Here is an 18,550-nt window from a genome sequence, read left to right on the forward strand (position 1 = left end):
TAAGACATATTTCAAATAACATATATTAATTGGAAAATGGAATCAGCCAAAATTAATTCATTTAACATATATACTCGCACATCAACAGAACATAAACAATTATTCATATAACAAATTAAAATACACGAATGTTTTTACAGAAAACATATTCAACACAAACGAATTGTTTCTACTAATATAGATATGACACTACTCACAGTTTGGTTGACAATAGGATCATCCTCGTTTTGATCTTAGTAAAGTACATGAACATTTTCTTGAAAACAAACATGACAAAATTTAATCGATCTTCATGTTAAGATTGTTAAGGGACAATTATTCATTCACATAACAACTGTTACTTGAAAACAATATCAAGAAAAATTAATTAATCTTCATATTAAAATTGTTAAGGAATACACTTACCGTTCGACAGGACTAACACAATTAATCATTCAAATAGATTGACCCAATAAAAACAATCATTCAATCAAATAATAACCGTTGAAATAGTTAGGAGATATACTTACAGTTTCATTTTAAAATAGTTAGAAGATATCCTTACAGTTCAGAAGAACGAATCAAAATAACAACTCATTTGACAATGTCAATCGGACATCCTGTCTTTATTCCATGCTAATTTATGAATCTTTGACCTGTAAACAACAACAAAAATATAAATAAATAAAAAATATCGATTAACAAAATAATGAAGAACAGACATATTATTGACACAAACTAACATGACCTATAAACAATTAACAAAAGAACAGACGTATTGTTGACACTAATTAACATATTACGATAATATACAACTGAACATACGCCCCTTTTATAACCCTTTATTTATACTTTTCGAATACCAACACAATTAAATACGAATTGAATACGAAGAAACGTTTGCAATGTCAATACAATGCACCTATATAATTATTAATAGCAATCCTAGACAGATGTCATTAAACCACAATTATTAATAGCAATCCAATGCACATGTATACTTGTTATTAATGCACATCCAACGCGTCAAAATGGTTACAACTTTGAAATTCCAATGCAGTGCACCTATATTATTATTATTATTATTAATTACTAATACAATCCAATAATTTTTATTAATTATTAATTGTAGATGGAGCAATAAATACAAACTCAACGTTCCAAGCTGAAAGCCATTTGATTAGGCTCATTAAATCACAAATCCTACTGTCAATCCAATGTGTCAAGACGGAATAATTCTACAACCCCAAAATAAGTTCCAAAATGTGCTACGTAATGTAATCAAGATGATATGAACCTTTGGAATACCAATGTAGTGCATTGATATCTCATTAAACCTAATCAAGAAACGTTTGCGTTATACGAACATTTGGAATTCAATGTAGTGCATTTATATCTCATTAAACCACACATCCAACGTGGCAAAGAGAGCAATTCAGACTCCAAAATAAAGCAATTTTTATAGCTCAAAAAAAAAAAAAAAAAAAGTGTCATACGTGTCACTCAAACATGTATGCTTTTACCTTTGGATTTGGAATACTATCAATTAATATCTGTCCACATCATCATCAATAAAATTCAACTACATGGCAACTACAAATCCTACGTGTCAAGATGGAACAATTCTATAGCCCCAAAAAAAGTTCAAAATGTGCTACGTGTTAAACAACCAAGGGGGTATTCAACTTTATATATATATATATGAACTTTTAATCTTAAATGTATGAAATTACAAGTCCAAATTGTCCAATGTAAAATAACTTGGAATTAAAACTCAATTTTGTCCTTAAAATACTTTTAAATTACTTCTTATCTTCGGTCCTTAAAATCTCTAGGGTAATTAAAAAAAAAAAAAAATACGATTATATTTGTGGCAACTAGGGGGGATCCTCGTAGGTATTACTCCCCATTTGGGGGAAAATTCCCCCCAAGGATTATTCCCCATTGGGGCTGGGTATGGGGATTCCTCGACACCCCCGACTTGGGGATGGGTGCTCCCCCAGGGGTCAGGGACGGGATGGGGGACCCATTTCTCGGTCTCGACCCGCTCCGCACCCATCTTTAAATGTTAGGGGATTAAAAGTAATAATCTAAATAATAAAATAATATTTTTAAAAAAGACCAATTTAATAAAAGGGTCTCCCATAATTCTTTTATACTTCCGAACCAAACATATTAATTATTTATACTCATAAATCTAATCAAACATATATTATAAAACATTCTCCTTAATCTTCAAGAAATCTATCTTCTCATTAATAAAATATTTTTAATAATACAATATTTTCTGGACCAAATTTTCTCTTAAAGTTTAGTACACAAAGATTTAAGATCATTTCTTTAAATTGTTCTCCACGGGCCTCCGGGTCTCGCAACGTCGGGCAATAAGGACGAGACTTCTGCTCAGTCGGCAGTGCAGTTCAGTCTTAACAGAATCCAATATTGGGCTTCATACCCTTAAAACATTGGGTAATTAAATTTGGGTCGATCCTAAATAACGGGCTCCCCAAACACCCGACCCGGGCCCATATTCTCTTCATCAATCTCATATCATAATCAAAACAAACAAAGTTCATGTTCTTTCCCGTGAAACCACAGATCAGAATCAAACTCTTCTTTCTCTCTCCAATGGATTTTCGCGTTCGCACCTTCTTCAATCTTGTCATTATCTCTTCTTTTCTCTTCTACCAATCTAAGGTTTGCTCTTTCCCTCTTTCTATTCTCCGTAAGTTTTTATCCAATGATTTAATTGTTTAATTTGGTTGATTTTGATCTTAGGCCGAAGCTACTGGTTCCGTTTTCTTCATCGATAATCCGCAGCATCAATATCTTCGCACTCCGTCTCAAAACGATGTCTTTCAGGTAATTCATATTCTATCCAATCACTTTACATCGAATTATGCTTTTTCTTTATTCGCCGTTAACACGATCAATTGAGATTTGTTTCCCTGGCTGTTTAGAAACTGTAGGGACGTAAGTAGTTGGAAATTCGATTTCTTAAATTGACACATTAAATTTTTAAATTTGATCATTTATTTAAAATGTTAAGTTCGAGAACATGCTTTTGATACAATTATATTCACAAAATCTGCACGTGATATTTCACTCGAGAATGTTTCTTATATCTGTTTTTATGATGCATTTGGTATTAAGAAATTGTTCCTCGGGTATTTTTTTATGTGGATTTACTAGTTAAATTTGTGGATTGATTATTAAATTAGTTTGTTTAGTATTTCTTGTGATGCTGGAATGAATATACTGTTTTTATGTGCTGTTATTGGAAATAAAGAAGTGTTGTTCTCACTTCAATTTTTCAATATGTTGATGTGTGTTGCTTTGTTCCAGTCTCATTCAATGTTGCTATCGGAAGTTGGTGCTGCTGTTTCAGTCTTGCTTGGTTTTGCACCTCCTGCTACACTTGCAGCAGATGGTTCATCTAAGGTTGTTAAAATTTTATGCCCTTCTCTCTTGTTTGTCTTCTGTGGTGGAGGCTTTAAGGAATTATTTTTTATTTTTTATTTTGCAGTTGAATGAGGTTCTCGTGCCTAATCCATTCAATAGACCACGTGCTGTTTTAATGTTGGAAGTTAGAGGAGTTGCTGGTAATGCATTGGCTTCTTGAGTGCATCTCACTTTTTTTTTCTTTTAACAAAGTTCTTAGTGGTGAAATGAGTTACTTCTTTATGCAGATCCTAAGCTCGTGGTTGACCTTGATAGTATGCGGTTATTTGATGCCTTTAACAGCAAGGTTATTCTTGGTTCAAATAAAGTTGACATTCAACTTCCAGGTACTTAACCTTTTAACATTTATTATGCATTTCTTGTGTTAAGCTTTGTCTCCAAAGAAAGTTGGTGAAGATTTGTTAATTTTATGCCTCTTTTTTGCAGATGAAGATGAAGTTTCTGTAGTTTTCTTGGATGAACAATTAGCAGATCACTCCAAAAAAGAAATTCATGAATTAGTTAGTCATGACTCGATCTTGATATCTATTGTGCTCATTGGTGTTAATCTTCTGTATCACTTATGTGACTTTTAAGTTTGTTTACTTACATAGGCATCTTGGTTGGGTGGGTCATATGTTGCTGATGCCTCGGAACCGCTGAATGGAGAGTTGACTATTCCTGTGGCCAATGGTGTCAATGTGAATCTTCATATGTCAAAGGTCTTTTTCAGGATGCATAATTTTGTGTTTTACTTTTAATGCACTGAATTGATTGTTAATATTTTATAATTTTGTGTTTGAGCTCTTATTTTCTTAGTTATAATGTTTATTGCTGGAGGAGTCACATTTCAGTTCTTTGCAGAAAGCAGAGAGGGATTTTGCTTTTAGTCTTCTGGCTTTATGCCGGAATATCAAAAGGGCAATGGGTGTGCATGAAGGTTTGGCACAGAGTAAGCAAGGACCTGCTGAATTAATGATGGGTTTTTTTGATGGAATTAAGGTGATAATACTTTCTCTTGGTATTTTGCTGTCTTAAACTCTGAAATGTATGTAATGTGGTGGATTGTGCTGCAGAAATTTATTGTATGGATTATAAATTGGAATGTTAAAAGAAGGTGTTTGCTATGATTTATACTTCTCACTGGCATAAAGAAGATGTCAATTTCTAACATGGATCGTGCATGCATGAGTGCATATTTTTTGTGTTGTATAAATAATACACTCCTATTGCAGTGACATGAATTTTACCTCTTTGATCTTTCTTCTTTGGCATCTGAGGTTCTCTTCCGAATGCCTCTTATTAATTGGGATAAGATATTGGACAAAGAAGCTGTCTGGTTTCCTCCTTTTGTCAGTGTTTAATTGTGACTGTGTCTAGATTCCTTGCTTAATGAAATAATTGTACAGTGTTGGTTATTTGTTGTTCTGCTTTCCAATTAGTTCTTTGATGTTACATTTATGAGTAATCTCCACGTTGTCATAACTTGAACTTATATCTCATTTAAGTGTCTTTCCTTGTTCATGTTTTCAGGATTATTGTTGTTTTATTGCATCTAACAGAAGGTTTAGAATTTGCCAAGTACTTGATGTTGATTTTATCAAACTTTCCAGATCAGATGATGTTTTTGTTTTCTGGCTGTATTTACATATTTTCAAAACAAGAAATGTGTTTTGAGATTCTTGAAAAGCATGTAACTATAAACAAGGCTTGCATTCAGTATTTTAAAAGTTTCTTCATTATAATTTTATTCTCTTGAATATTTTTACAGGCTTTGCAAGAGCAGTATGGACCTGAAGGTGTTGGCCAGCAAGGAATGAGACTATTGCTTGCAACACTCTCCAAGATATTTGATTCATTACAAACATCTTATGAAGGTAACATGGCTTGGTTTTTAGAAATTAGTTTGTAGTCTGGGAAGCATGACAGAACATATTTAACCCTAGCAATTAATCAGGATAGAGATGAATAGCCTATTGTTTCAGCATACTGGTTGTGTGATTAAAGCACAGGTAGGTCCAGTGTGTCAGAAGTTAACTCATTTGACCTCTGCAAAGATTAGAGTTAATATATGCCTGTCTTAACATAGCTATTAGAATGGCCTAGAGCCGGCGGTGGGCACGAAAAAAGCACGGTACGAAAAAAGCATTGCCCGGCACAAAAAAAGCACGGCACGAAAAAAAACACGGTACGACACGACATGAAAATATGCGGGCCGTGCCGTGAGTCTTAAAAAAAGCCTGTGGGCCGACACGGCACGGCACGAAAAAAATAAAATTAAAAATAGCCGTTACCCCTCTGTGCAAGGGGGTAATGGTTATTTTAAAATAGCTGTTACCCCCGGTGTAGGGGGGGTAACGACAATTTTAAACTTAAAATAGCTTTTACCTCCCTGTGCAAGGTGGGTAACGGCTATTTCTAGGGGTGTTCGGTTCCGGGTACCCTGCACTTTTTGAAATAACTGGAATCGATGGTTCCTTGAGATTTGGAACGTCGGTTCCGGTTCCTACGTACATAGAACCAGAACCTGTAACAACGGTTTCGGTTCCGGTTCTAGTTACCTTGTAAAATTACAAGGACCCCCCAAAAGTTTTTAAAATGGCAAAAAAACCCTTAAAAACTTATAAATACCCCCCCACCTGGCACTTGTTAACAAAAATAAAATTACAAATTATAAATTCAAAATTACAAACTCCATTACTTTGTAAAGGTAGATTCTCAAAAGTCAAACCAACTTACTTTAAATGTTATGAAATATAAATATAATTGTATTCACATTACTTTTTCTACAAAAGTTTTTATTAATCCCCATAATCTTTAATTTTATTTTATATTAGTCTTGGTTCCTGGTTCTTGGTTCCTGGTTCCGGTTCCGGTTCCGGTTTCTAACTATAGAAACCGGAACCAGAATCGCACAATAACGGTTCCAAAAATTTGGAACTGGAACCTACCCATTGACGATTGGTTTTGGGTAAGAACCGGAACCAAACCCAGGATACCCACCGGTTCCAGTTCCAGCTGGTTCTTTTGAACACCCCTAGCTATTTCATATATATATATATATAATTTTTTTATTTTTCCTATAAATACTCAATTTTTTCTCTAATTTTTTCACAATCAATTTCAATCTTCATTCTCCTTTCTCTCTCAACTCTCAAGCTCTCATAATCTCTCTCAAATTCTTAATTATTTTTTTTCGTTTCGAATTATTTTAATTTTTAGTCAAATTTCAAAATGGATCCAAATTCAAATGAATTTATCATTTGATTATTTTGATAATGAGTCATTACCACAACCCTAGAAAAAAAAAAAAAAAAAAAAAAAAAAAAAGAACAAATCATGGTTTGAGAGCATTTTACTCAACACAAACATTGTGGTGAAATGTGCGACTGCACCATTTGAGTACGGTGGCATTGGCATCTTGGAGCCATAAGAGAACATTGCAAAAAATGCCACAACATTAAAATGGTAACAACAAATTTCATTTACAAGCATCTGTTGATTGATATTGATTCAACTAGTAGTAAATCAAATGTGTAATGAGCGAGATTTCTAGCTTCACATATGGTCAACAAAACATGAGAGACTATATGGCTAGGTACGGTGTTGCAACGATCAACCTTTTTCATGGTGATGATCCAATTTTAAATGGTATAGCAAAATAGTGTACAACTTTTTAGAGAATTCCTATAAATACTTTAAGAGCTGATATTTTTAATTTACAATGAAATGAAAACAAATATTAAAATACACTTATATTATTAATGGATTATTTCGTTTACTTCTATTTATGGAGGCCACTAATCAAGATTTAGGATATATTTGTGAACAAGTCATTTTATTAATTCAAATTGGCAACTAGAAAAAAAAAACTTGCATTTCGTGTATTATATTTTTTAAAATAGAACTAATATCTACTATATGATATAGATTAAACATTGTACATAATAACAGTTGTAGGATAATCTATTATATTATATCTTTGGTTTCATACATTTCATGTATTTATTATCCTACAACTTGTTTGTCTTATATCATATATAGATATTAGTTCTATTTTTAAAGAATAAAATCCCAAATGCAGAATTTTTTTTTCTAGTTGCCAATCTGAATTAATAAAATGACCGTTGCACAAATATATCTTAAATCTTGATTAGTGGCCGTCCATAATCAGAAGTAAACGAAATAACTCCATTAATTTACTAAGTGTATTTTAAATATTTGTTTTCATTTCATTGTAAATTTAAAAATATCAGCTCTTAAATATTTCTAGGAACTCTCCTAAAAGCAGGTGTGCAACTATTTTGCATATACCATTCTAAAATTAATCATCATCAATGAAAAAGGTTGATCGGTTGCGAACAATGTACCTGCATATAGTCCTTATTTTTGTTGACTATATGTGAAGCTAGAAATCTCGCCCATTACACTGTTTGATTGAAACTAGTTAATCATAAACCGATGTACACAGATGCCCTTGTAAATGAAATTTATTGTTGCCCTTTAATTTTGGCATTTTTTGCAATGTTCCTTTTAATCCCGAAGATGCTAGTGCACCCGTACTCAAACCGCCCAAATTAGAACCACAATATTTGCACACTGCACGTCGCACGATTCACCCGAACTATTCTTGTGTTTGAGTAAAATGTCCAAACCATTGATTTTTGCTTTCTTTTCTTTTCTGGGGGTGGCTGTGATAGATTTGTGGTGGTGACTCATTATCAAAATAATCAAAGGATTAAATTCATTTGAATTTGATCCATTTAATTTGATTAAAAATTAAAATAAATTCGATGAAAAAATAATTGAGAATTTGAGAGAGATTATGAGAGCTTGAGGTTGGAGAGAGGAAAGAGATTGGAATTGAGTGTGAAAAATTGAGAAATAATTGGAATTTTTAGCAAAAATAAAAAATAAAATGAACCGTTACCCCTTGTACAAGGGGGTAACGATCACAGGAGGGTAACGACTATTTTAAAAATGCTATTAATTTTATTTGTGTGCATGCTGTGTCCGCTAGAGCTTTTTTTAAGGCTCACGGCACGCCGCATATTTTCGTGCCTGTCGTGTCATGCTTTTTTTCTGTGTGCTTTTTTCGTGCCAACCTGCCGTCCCCCCGCCGGCTCTAGGTCCATCTTATTTTGGGCTGCATCTTTATACTCTCCGTGCCATGGTCTGTGGAAAACAAACCTAGTTTGCTTGATATGTGTTTGCAAATTTTAGTCACTGTTTCCCTGTTTTTGGTGTGATATGCTTGTCAACTTGAGATTTCTTGATAAAATTTTGCAGATTGTGCATTCAACCTTGACACTCAATGCATGCTAGTACTGCACTTTCAAGTAACATTGTTTTTTGAAAAATTGTAGCTAACAATTGGTTTTTTTAAATTAATTTTATTCTGTGCTTAATTGGTTAATCTAAGTTTCCTGTGATGTAAATGCCTGTTGTGACTTGGGATTTATTATTGGCAGGTCAAATTGTGGAGTTATTCTTTAATGTGCTCACCTCAGAATCAGAAACCGTGTTGAATTTGTGTTCACTTCCAGCCATCTTCACGTTGGTTGGCCGAACAGAAAGCAATTCAATGCAACCATGGCTGCTGAGGTGGTGTTGGTTAGACGGACCCTTGCTTGGTTAACGGAATCATTTCTCTCATTGCGACCCTTTTAGGGGTAAGATATACAGTTTTAACAAAGGTTGACTCCTGTTTATACCTAAAACTATATTGGATGTTAGTGTTTGGTAGAAACAGTGATCCAAATTATCTACCTCACATTTTGTTCTGATTCTGTCATATGCCTATACAGTTCTAGTACATGAGCATAACATGTGTTGTGTGGGATGCACAGTTATTTATTTGTCGACTTCTATAATAAGAAATAAGATGCAAGTTGTATGTGAAAACATTCTTTCATTTTAACTTCTTAACATCAGCGATTTTTTAAAGTCTTTCATATTTCATCCCAGCTTTAGCAACATACCATCTATAATTCTGATTTGCTCTTCAGTGATTGTGTTTTTTATGAGATTAGGTATAGGTAGACTTGGAAATGTCTTTCTAAATGTACTATGAGGATGATTCAGATATTACATGATAGTGATATCAATAGCATTTTTAACAATATGGAAGTAAAATCCAATTTAGAATTTCCTTGAACTCTGATAAAAGGTGTTGTAACTTGCAAATGTTTAAAATTTTAGTTTATTTAAAGCCTAGTCCTATTGTGTGAAGCATAACTCTATCTCAGAGTCCATGAAGTCCATAGTTGCATTTGCCTGCGTACTCTCACTGATAAATAAAATACATGTCATGTCATTCCTATTGTTTAGGATCATAAATATCATAGCATACCTTTTTTTCTTTAAAAGTAAGTCTTAATTCTTGTTGCTTTGTTAGACCTATTGAAGTGGATGATTTCTTAAATGATAAAGATTAGTAAGAGAATTTAACTGGATGACTGCAGAGTTTGTCTTGGCTTTTGTAATTAAATATGCAACTTTAAATCTAAATAATTTTAATTACGGGCAGACTATTTGCTAATCTCACATGGTTGCAATTGAGGACATAGATCATGTAAGATATAGACTCATTATAACATTGTAAGAGTAAAAGATCTGTAAGGGAATCTATGGGATATCTTTAAGCAGGGACATATTGAACCATGGACAATTTTTTTTTTTTTTTTAGTTGACTTGTCTGTTTCTGTCAATTTAGTAGTTCTTGCTAGTTTGGTCATTGTCTATTATGGTTGCTTCCGCTGATGAGCGTCTGAGATATTCAGGAATTTTACATTTTTTAATCAATAAGAGTTCCTTAAGTTGATTTCTGCATTAAGTATCGAGATCTTTGTCATTTTAAATCCCTTATGTTGTTTTTTTTTTGCTGCAGATTTACTTCCTTCTCAATATGCCTCTTACAAGGGACACCCTTCTGTATTCTAATGTCAAGCTCGACTAAATAGAGAAAAGCTACTTCAGAATTTTTCAACTTCCAGAAGCTGTCTGGGATGCCTATGAACCATTTACTCGGGTTTATTTGTAGATGTATTACCGATGATGCTTTTTACATTGTTATGTATCCCATTTCTGTTCTGCTTGTTCCGGCTAAGTCAGATGCTCTTTTATAGGCATTAGTAGCTCCATCAAGAAGGGATTGGCTTAGCAAGAAATTAATGGTCATAAGCTTATATTTCAAGTGTGGGTTCTGTAGGAAGGTGAGGGGAAGTGTAATGTGTAATAATACTCGTATGATGTGGTTTTGGTGGTTTTAGTGAATGGATTTTCACATTCCTGTATTCATATTTTTTTATCAATATTGCAAATGCTGAAATTCCCTTCTATTTCTTATTGTTTTCATTGTTTGAAGATATAAACACTGTTTTTCACTGTCCAATGTACTTGCAAGTGAGAAAACAAATTGCACAGTGAAAAATAGTACCACTTCTGTGAAGCTTTTATCCTTGTTGGCACCATTGTTTTAAAACCCGGCCCGGCCCGGCTGGTGGGACTGGTTTGATCAGGACTCGACCGGTAAGCCGGGCCTAGAGAGCCTAAAAATAGTGGAGATCGTTTCACCTAGATTCATTAGGGGTTGGAGCAGAGGGATACTGTAGCAACCAATGTTTTAAAACTCGGCTTGGCTTGGTTGGTTTAACTGGTCAGACCGGGAACGGGCCACTGGGCAGGGTGGAAAACCAGGGATAAGAGATCACCTGTTTTGACCCACGGTTGGACTGGAGTTACTGTAGCAAACCATCAGTCCAATCGATTTTCTGCCAAAACCGGATTAACTCTTATACCCAAATCCTAAAATCTAAATCCCTCCTTCAGTTTCATTCGACATCTTCAGTCTTCGGCATCTTCACTCAGTCTTCGCCGCTTACTTTGATTGACCACTTGTTTGCCAAAATCGACCACCATTGGTAGCACTGTAGTCGTCGTTCGACGAGGTTTGTGTCTCATTAGGTGGTTAGATTGCAGTATGATTGAGTGAGATATTCGCCCAAAAACTTCTCCCTGATATCAATTCTCAAAGAAAAAGGAGGGCCAACCATAATTAATTAATTATGGTTGTTAATCATCTTCATTTGTTGTTGTTGCAGACAACGTTTTAAAACCCAACTCGGGGTGAAACCTGGCAAAATTGTCGGGTCTCGGGTTGACTAGTTTAACCAATTTGACTGACGGTCAAACCAGCTGACAAAAAATTTTAAAATTTAGTAAATACATCCCTGAAAATTAAGTTAAGTCCTTATAAGTTTAAAATTTCGCAAACACATCCCAAATACGAATCGCCCAACGACTAGTTAGCGGTGATAACACCCCTAATGGAACTCCAATCGTCCCTTGAGCCCAGTCTCCTGAAAATCTACCCAAGATATGGCCGATATCGATTCAATTTTGGCCAAATCTCATAAACGCCGACGTCGACATTCAAAGCCAGATCTCATCGACGCTGGCGTCAAAAACCCTCCCCATCACCCTGAAACTACTCCCCTCTTTCTCCCGACCAAAACCCACCTCATCCCACCCTCGTTAGCCTCGCCAATCGCTAGCAAAAGCCGGTTGTTGCCGTCGCCAATTTTTTTTTTAATTTCCGGCCGATTTACTCATCGGAAATCAACTCCGTCACCACCATTGCACTCACTGGAACTTTTTCTTCAAAAACCCCAACATCCCGGCCTTCAATTGTTTGCCGATCATCATCCCAAATTTTAGGATTTTGGATGAATAAAAACAATGTAAACCCGACCCGGTGAAGCTTCTGGGTCTCGATTAAACCGGCCAAGTCAGGCCAGGTTTTAAAACAGTGGTTGCAGATCATAATCAATTTGTTACTTTGGACAATCAAATTCAAAGCATCTGAAGCATCATGTCCAACAAGTTGTGGTAAAGTCCAAATAAGATATCCCTTTGGAATTGGAGAAGGTTGCTTCTTCAATGAATGGTTTGAAATAACCTGCAACATCTCTTCTACTGCCTCCGCACAACCTTTCTTGAGGAAGATAAAGCTTAAACTAGCAGAAGACACCACTACTATGAGCTTTGGGATAGGTGTCGAAATGCTTGAAATTTCTTTAAAAACACTACTGAACGTATTACCTCACAAAAATCACCATTTTTCTTTACAAAAAGCACAATAGCTTTAGATATGGCCAACAAATCCCAAAAGATTTTGCCAACATATGGTGCGAGGTGGTGTGGTTAGACGGACCCTTGCTTGGTTAACAGGAATCATTTCTCATTGCGACCCTTTTAGGGGTAAGATTATACAGTTTTAACAAAGGTTGACTCCTGTTTTATACCTGAAACTATATTGGATGTTAGTGTTTGGTAGAAACAGTGATCCAAATATCTACCTCACATTTTGTTCTGATTCTGCTATATGCCTATACAGTCTAGTCAGAGCATAACATGTGTTTGTGTGGGTATGCACAGTTATTTATGTGTCTGACTTCTTTAAATAAGAAATAAGATGCAAGTTGTGTATGTGAAAACTATTCTTTCATTTTAAACTTCTTTAAACATCAGCGATTTTTTAAAGTTCTTCATATTTCATCCCAGCTTTAGCAACATACCATCTTAATTCTGATTTGCTCTCAGTGATTTGTGTTTTCTATGAGATTAGGTATAGGTAGAATTGGATGCTCTTCTAAATGTACTATGAGGAGATTGATTCAGATATTACATGATAGGTGATATCAATAGCATTTTTAACAATATGGAAGTAAAATCCAATATAGATTTCCTTGAACTCTGATAAAAGGTGTTGTAACTTGCAAATGTTTAAATTTTAGTTTATTTAAAGCCTAGTCCTATTGTGTGAAGCAAACTCTATCTCAGATCCATGAAGTACATAGTTGCATTTGCTCGGTACTCTCACTGATAAATAAAAACATGTCAATGTCATTCCTATTGTTAGGATCATAAATATCAAGCATACCTTTTTTTCTTTAAAGTAGGGTCTACATTCTTGGTGTGTAAGTTAGACCTATTGAAGTGGATGATTTCTTAAATGATAAAGATTAGTAAGGAATTTAACTGGATGACTGCAGAGTTTGTCTTGGCTTTTGAATTAAATATGCAACTTTAAATCTAAAATGAATTTTAATTACGGGCAGACTATTTGCTAATTTCACATGGTTGCAATTGAGGACATAGGATCATGTAAGATATAGACTCATTAGTAACATTGTAAGAGTAGAAAGATCTGTAAGGGAATCTATGGGATATCTTTAAGCAGGGACATATTGAACATGGACAATTTTTTTTTTTTTTTTTAGTTGACTTGTTCTGTTTCTGTCAATTTAGTAGTTCTTGCTAGTTTTGGTCATTGTCTAGGTATGGTTGCTTGCCATGCTGAGAGGTACTGAGATATTCAGGAATTTTACATTTTTTAATTCAATAAGAGTTCCTTAAGTTGATTTACGCATTAAGTATCGAGATCTTTGTCATTTTAAATCTTATGGTGTTTTTTTTTGCTGCAGATTTACTTCCTTCAATATGCCTCTTACAGGACACCCTTCTGTATTCTAATGTCCAGCTCGACTAAATAGAAGAAGCTACTCTTAATTATTTTTTTTGTCGAATTTATTTTAATTTTTAGTCGAATTTCAAAATGGATCCAAATTCAAATAAATTTAATCATTTTGATTATTTTGATAATGAGTCATTACCACAACCCTAGAAAAAAAAAAAAAAAAAAAAGCAAAAATCAATGGTTTGAGAGCATTTTACTCAAACACAAGAAACAATTTGTGGTGAAATTGTGCGACGTGCACCAGTTTGAGTACGGGTGGCACTGGGCATCTTCAGAGGCATATAAAGGAATATTGCAAAAAATGCCACAACATTTAAAATGGTAACAACTAATTTCATTTACAAGGGCATCTGTTGCATTGATATGTGATTCAACTAGTAGTAAATCAAATAGTGTAATGGGCGAGATTTCTAGCTTCACATATAGTCAACAAAACATGAGAGACTATATGGCTAGGTACGGTGTTGCAACCGATCAACCTTTTTCATATGGTGATGATCCAATTTTAGAATGGTATATGCAAAATAGTGTACAACCTGTTTTTAGAAGAGTTCCTATAAATACTTTAAGAGCTGATATTTTTAGAATTTACAATGAAATGAAAACAAATATTAAAAATACACTTAGTATATTTAATGGAGTTATTTCGTTTACTTCTAATTTATGGATGGCCACTAATCAAGATTTAGGATATATTTGTGTAACAAGTCATTTTATTAATTCAGATTGGCAACTAGAAAAAAAAAATCTTGCATTTCGTGTATTATATTTTTTAAAAATAGAACTAATATCTACTATATGATATAAGATTAAACAAGTTGTACGATAATAAACAGTTGTAGGATAATATCTATTATATTATATTCTTTGCGTTTCATACATTTCATGTATTTATTATCCTACAACTTGTTTAGTCTTATATCATATAATAGATATTAGTTCTATTTTTAAAGAATAAAATCCACGAAATGCAAGAATTTTTTTTTTTCTAGTTGCCAATCTGAATTAATAAAATGACCCGTTGCACAAATATATCCTAAATCTTGATTAGTGGCCGTCCATAAATCAGAAGTAAACGAAATAACTCCATTAAATTTACTAAGTGTACTTTAAATATTTGTTTTCATTTCATTGTAAATTTTAAAAATATCAGCTCTTAAAGTATTTCTAGGAACTCTCCTAAAAGCAGGTTGTGCACTATTTTGCATATACCATTCTAAAATTAGATCATCCCCATATGAAAAAGGTTGATCGGTTGCGATAACGTACCTAGCTATATAGTCTCTCATGTTTTGTTGACTATATGTGAAGCTAGAAATCTCGCCCATTACACTGTTTGATTGATTACTAGTTAAATCATATACCGATGCAACAGATGCCCTTGTAAATGAAATTTATTGTTGCCCTTTTAAATGTTGTGACATTTTTTTGCAATGTTCCTTTATATGCCTCCGAAGATGCCTAGTGCCACCTGTACTCAAACCGTCCAAATTAGAACCACAATATTTGCACACTGCACGTCGCACGATTTCACCACGAACTATTTCTTGTGCTTGAGTAAAATGTTTCCAAACCATTGATTTTTGCTTTCTTTTCTTTTCTGGGGGTGGCTGTGATAGATTTTGTGGTGGTGACTCATTATCAAAATAATCAAAAGGATTAAATTCATTTGAATTTGGATCCACTTTAAAATTTGATTAAAAATTAAAATAAATTCGATGAAAATAATAATTGAGAATTTGAGAGAGATTATGAGAGCTTGAGAGTTGAGAGAGAGGAGAATGAAGATTGGAATTGAGTGTGAAAAAATTAGAGAAATAATTGGGAATTTTTAGCAAAAAATAACCGTTACCCCCTTGCACAAGGGGGTAACGACTATTTTAAAAAATAGCTATTAATTTTATTTTTTTCGTGCTGTGCTGTGTCAGCCCACGAGCTTTTTTTAAGGCCTACGGCACGGCCTGCATATTTTCGTGCCATGTCGTGTCATGCTTTTTTTCGTGTTGTGCTTTTTTCGTGCCAGGCCGTGCCGTCCCCGCCGTCGGCTCTAGTGCCATCTTATTCTGGGCTGCATCTTTATGGCTCTCCGTGCCATGGTCTGTGGAAAACAAACCTAGTTTGCTTGATATGTGTTTGCAAATTTTAGTCACTGTTTCCCTGTTTTTGGTGTGATATGCTTGTCAACTTGAGAATTTCTTGATAAAATTTTGCAGATTGTGCATTCAAGCCTTGACACTCAATGCATGCTAGTACTGCACTTTCAAGTAACAATTGTTTTTTGAAAAATTGTAGCTAACAATTTGGTTTTTTTAAATTAATTTTATTACTGTGCTTTAATTGGTTAATCTAATGTTTCCTGTGATTGTAAATGCCTGTTGTGACTTGGGATTTATTATTGGGCAGGTCAAATTGTTGGAGTTATATTCTTTAATGGTGCATCACCTCCAGAATCAGAAACCGTGTTGAATTTGATGTTCACTTCCAGGCCATCTTCACGTTGGTTGGCCGAAACAGAAAGCAATTCTAATGCAACCATGGCTGCTGAGGTGGTGTTGGTTAGACGGACCCTTGCTTGGTTAACGGGAATCATTCTTCTCATTGCGACCCTTTTAGGGGTAAGATTATACAGTTTTAACAAAGGGTTGACTCCTGTTTTATACCTGAAACTATATTGGATGTTAGTGTTTGGTAGAAACAGTGATCCAAATTATCTACCTCACATTTTGTTCTGATTCTGCTATATGCCTATACAGTTCTAGTACATGAGCATAACATATGTGTTTGTGTGGGTATGCACAGTTATTTATGTGTCTGACTTCTTTGTAAATAAGAAATAAGATGCAAGTTGTGTATGTGAAAACTATTCTTTCATTTTAAACTTCTTTTAACATACTTCAGCGATTTTTTAAAGTCTTTCATATTTCATCCCAGCTTTAGCAACATACCATCTATAATTCTGATTTGCTCTTCAGTGATTTGTGTTTTTTATGAGATTAGGTATAGGTAGACTTGGAAATGCTCTTCTAAATGTACTATGAGGAGATTGATTCAGATATTACATGATAGGTGATATCAATAGCATTTTTAACAATATGGAAGTAAAATCCAATATTAGATTTCCTTGAACTCTGATAAAAGGTGTTGTAACTTGCAAATGTTTAAAATTTTAGTTTATTTAAAGCCTAGTCCTATTGTGTGAAGCATAACTCTATCTCAGAGTCCATGAAGTACATAGTTGCATTTGCCTCGGTACTCTCACTGATAAATAAAATACATGTCAATGTCATTCCTATTGTTTAGGATCATAAATATCATAAGCATACCTTTTTTTCTTTAAAAGTAAGGGTCTTACATTCTTGTTGCTTGTAAGTTAGACCTATTGAAGTGGATGATTTCTTAAATGATAAAGATTAGTAAGGGAATTTAACTGGATGACTGCAGAGTTTGTCTTGGCTTTTGTAATTACATATGCAACTTTAAATCTAAAATGAATTTTAATTACGGGCAGACTATTTGCTAATTCTCACATGGTTGCAATTGAGGACATAGGATCATGTAAGATATAGACTCATTAGTAACATTGTAAGAGTAGAAAGATCTGTAAGGGAATCTATGGGATATCTTTAAGCAGGGACATATTGAATCATGGACAATTTTTTTTTTTTTTTAGTTGACTTGTGTCTGTTTCTGTCAATTTAGTAGTTCTTGCTAGTTTTGGTCATTGTCTAGGTATGGTTGCTTGCCATGCTGATGAGCGTACTGAGATATTCAGGAATTTTACATTTTTTAATTCAATAAGAGTTCCTTAAAGTTGATTTACTGCATTAAGTATCGAGATCTTTGTCATTTTAAATCCCTTATGTTGTTTTTTTCTTTTGGCTGCAGATTTACTTCCTTCTCAATATGCCTCTTACAAGGGACACCCTTCTGTATTCTAATGTCAAGCTCGACTAAATAGAAGAAAGCTACTTCGTGAATTTTTCAACTTCCAGAAGCTGTCTGGGATGCCTATGAACCATTTACTCGGGTTTATTTGTAGATGTATTACCGATGATGCTTTTTACATTGTTATGTATCCCATTTCTGTTCTGCTTGTTCCGGCTAAGTCAGATGCTCTTTTATAGGCATTAGTAGCTCCATCAAGTAGGGATTGGCTTAGAAAGAAATTAATGGTCATAAGCTTATATTTCAAGTGTGGGTTCTGTAGGAAGGTGAGGGAAAGTGTAATGTGTAATAATACTCGTATGATGTGGTTTTGGTGGTTTTAGTGAATGGATTTTCACATTCCTGTATTCATATTTTTATTATCAATATTGCAAATGCTGAAATTCCCTTCTATTTCTTATTGTTTTCATTGTTTGAAGATATAAACACTGTTTTTCACTGTGCAATGTACTTGCAAGTGAGAAAACAAATTGCACAGTGAAAAATAGTACCACTTTTGTGAAGCTTTTATCCTTGTTGGCACCATTGTTTTAAAACCCGGCCCGGCCCGACCCAGCTGGTGGGACTGGTTTGATCAGGACTTGGCCGGTAAGCTGGGCCTAGAGAGCCTAAAAATAGGGGAGATTGTTTCACCTAGATTCGCTA

At 34.2% G+C, this 18,550-nt stretch overlaps 1 protein-coding gene across 1 annotated transcript; it reads left to right on the forward strand.

Annotated features, from left to right (window-relative positions):
* The first annotated feature begins 2,519 nt into the window (after nucleotides 1-2,519).
* On the forward strand, nucleotides 2,520-18,256 carry LOC116126199. The gene is made up of 11 exons (XM_031411909.1): nucleotides 2,520-2,676; nucleotides 2,758-2,841; nucleotides 3,325-3,420; nucleotides 3,506-3,581; nucleotides 3,669-3,767; nucleotides 3,868-3,941; nucleotides 4,035-4,142; nucleotides 4,285-4,422; nucleotides 5,192-5,297; nucleotides 16,364-16,575; nucleotides 17,846-18,256. Exons 1-11 carry the CDS (start codon nucleotides 2,554-2,556, stop codon nucleotides 17,912-17,914), a joined length of 1,185 nt encoding a protein of 394 aa, XP_031267769.1. The 5' UTR covers nucleotides 2,520-2,553; the 3' UTR covers nucleotides 17,915-18,256.
* Nucleotides 18,257-18,550: the final 294 nt, after the last annotated feature.

This window comes from Pistacia vera, unplaced genomic scaffold, assembly GCF_008641045.1.
Source record: "Pistacia vera cultivar Batoury unplaced genomic scaffold, PisVer_v2 Contig104, whole genome shotgun sequence".
Lineage (NCBI taxonomy): Eukaryota > Viridiplantae > Streptophyta > Magnoliopsida > Sapindales > Anacardiaceae > Pistacia > Pistacia vera.

Excerpts from the sequence above, each read along its gene's own strand:
- LOC116126199 (XM_031411909.1), top strand. The coding sequence starts at position 2,554 with ATGTTCTTTCCCGTGAAACCACAGATCAGAATCAAACTCTTCTTTCTC. Across the intron at positions 3,768-3,867 it reads AGTTGACATTCAACTTCCAG|ATGAAGATGAAGTTTCTGTA; the intron begins GTACTTAACCTT and ends TCTTTTTTGCAG. Across the intron at positions 4,143-4,284 it reads TGAATCTTCATATGTCAAAG|AAAGCAGAGAGGGATTTTGC; the intron begins GTCTTTTTCAGG and ends AGTTCTTTGCAG.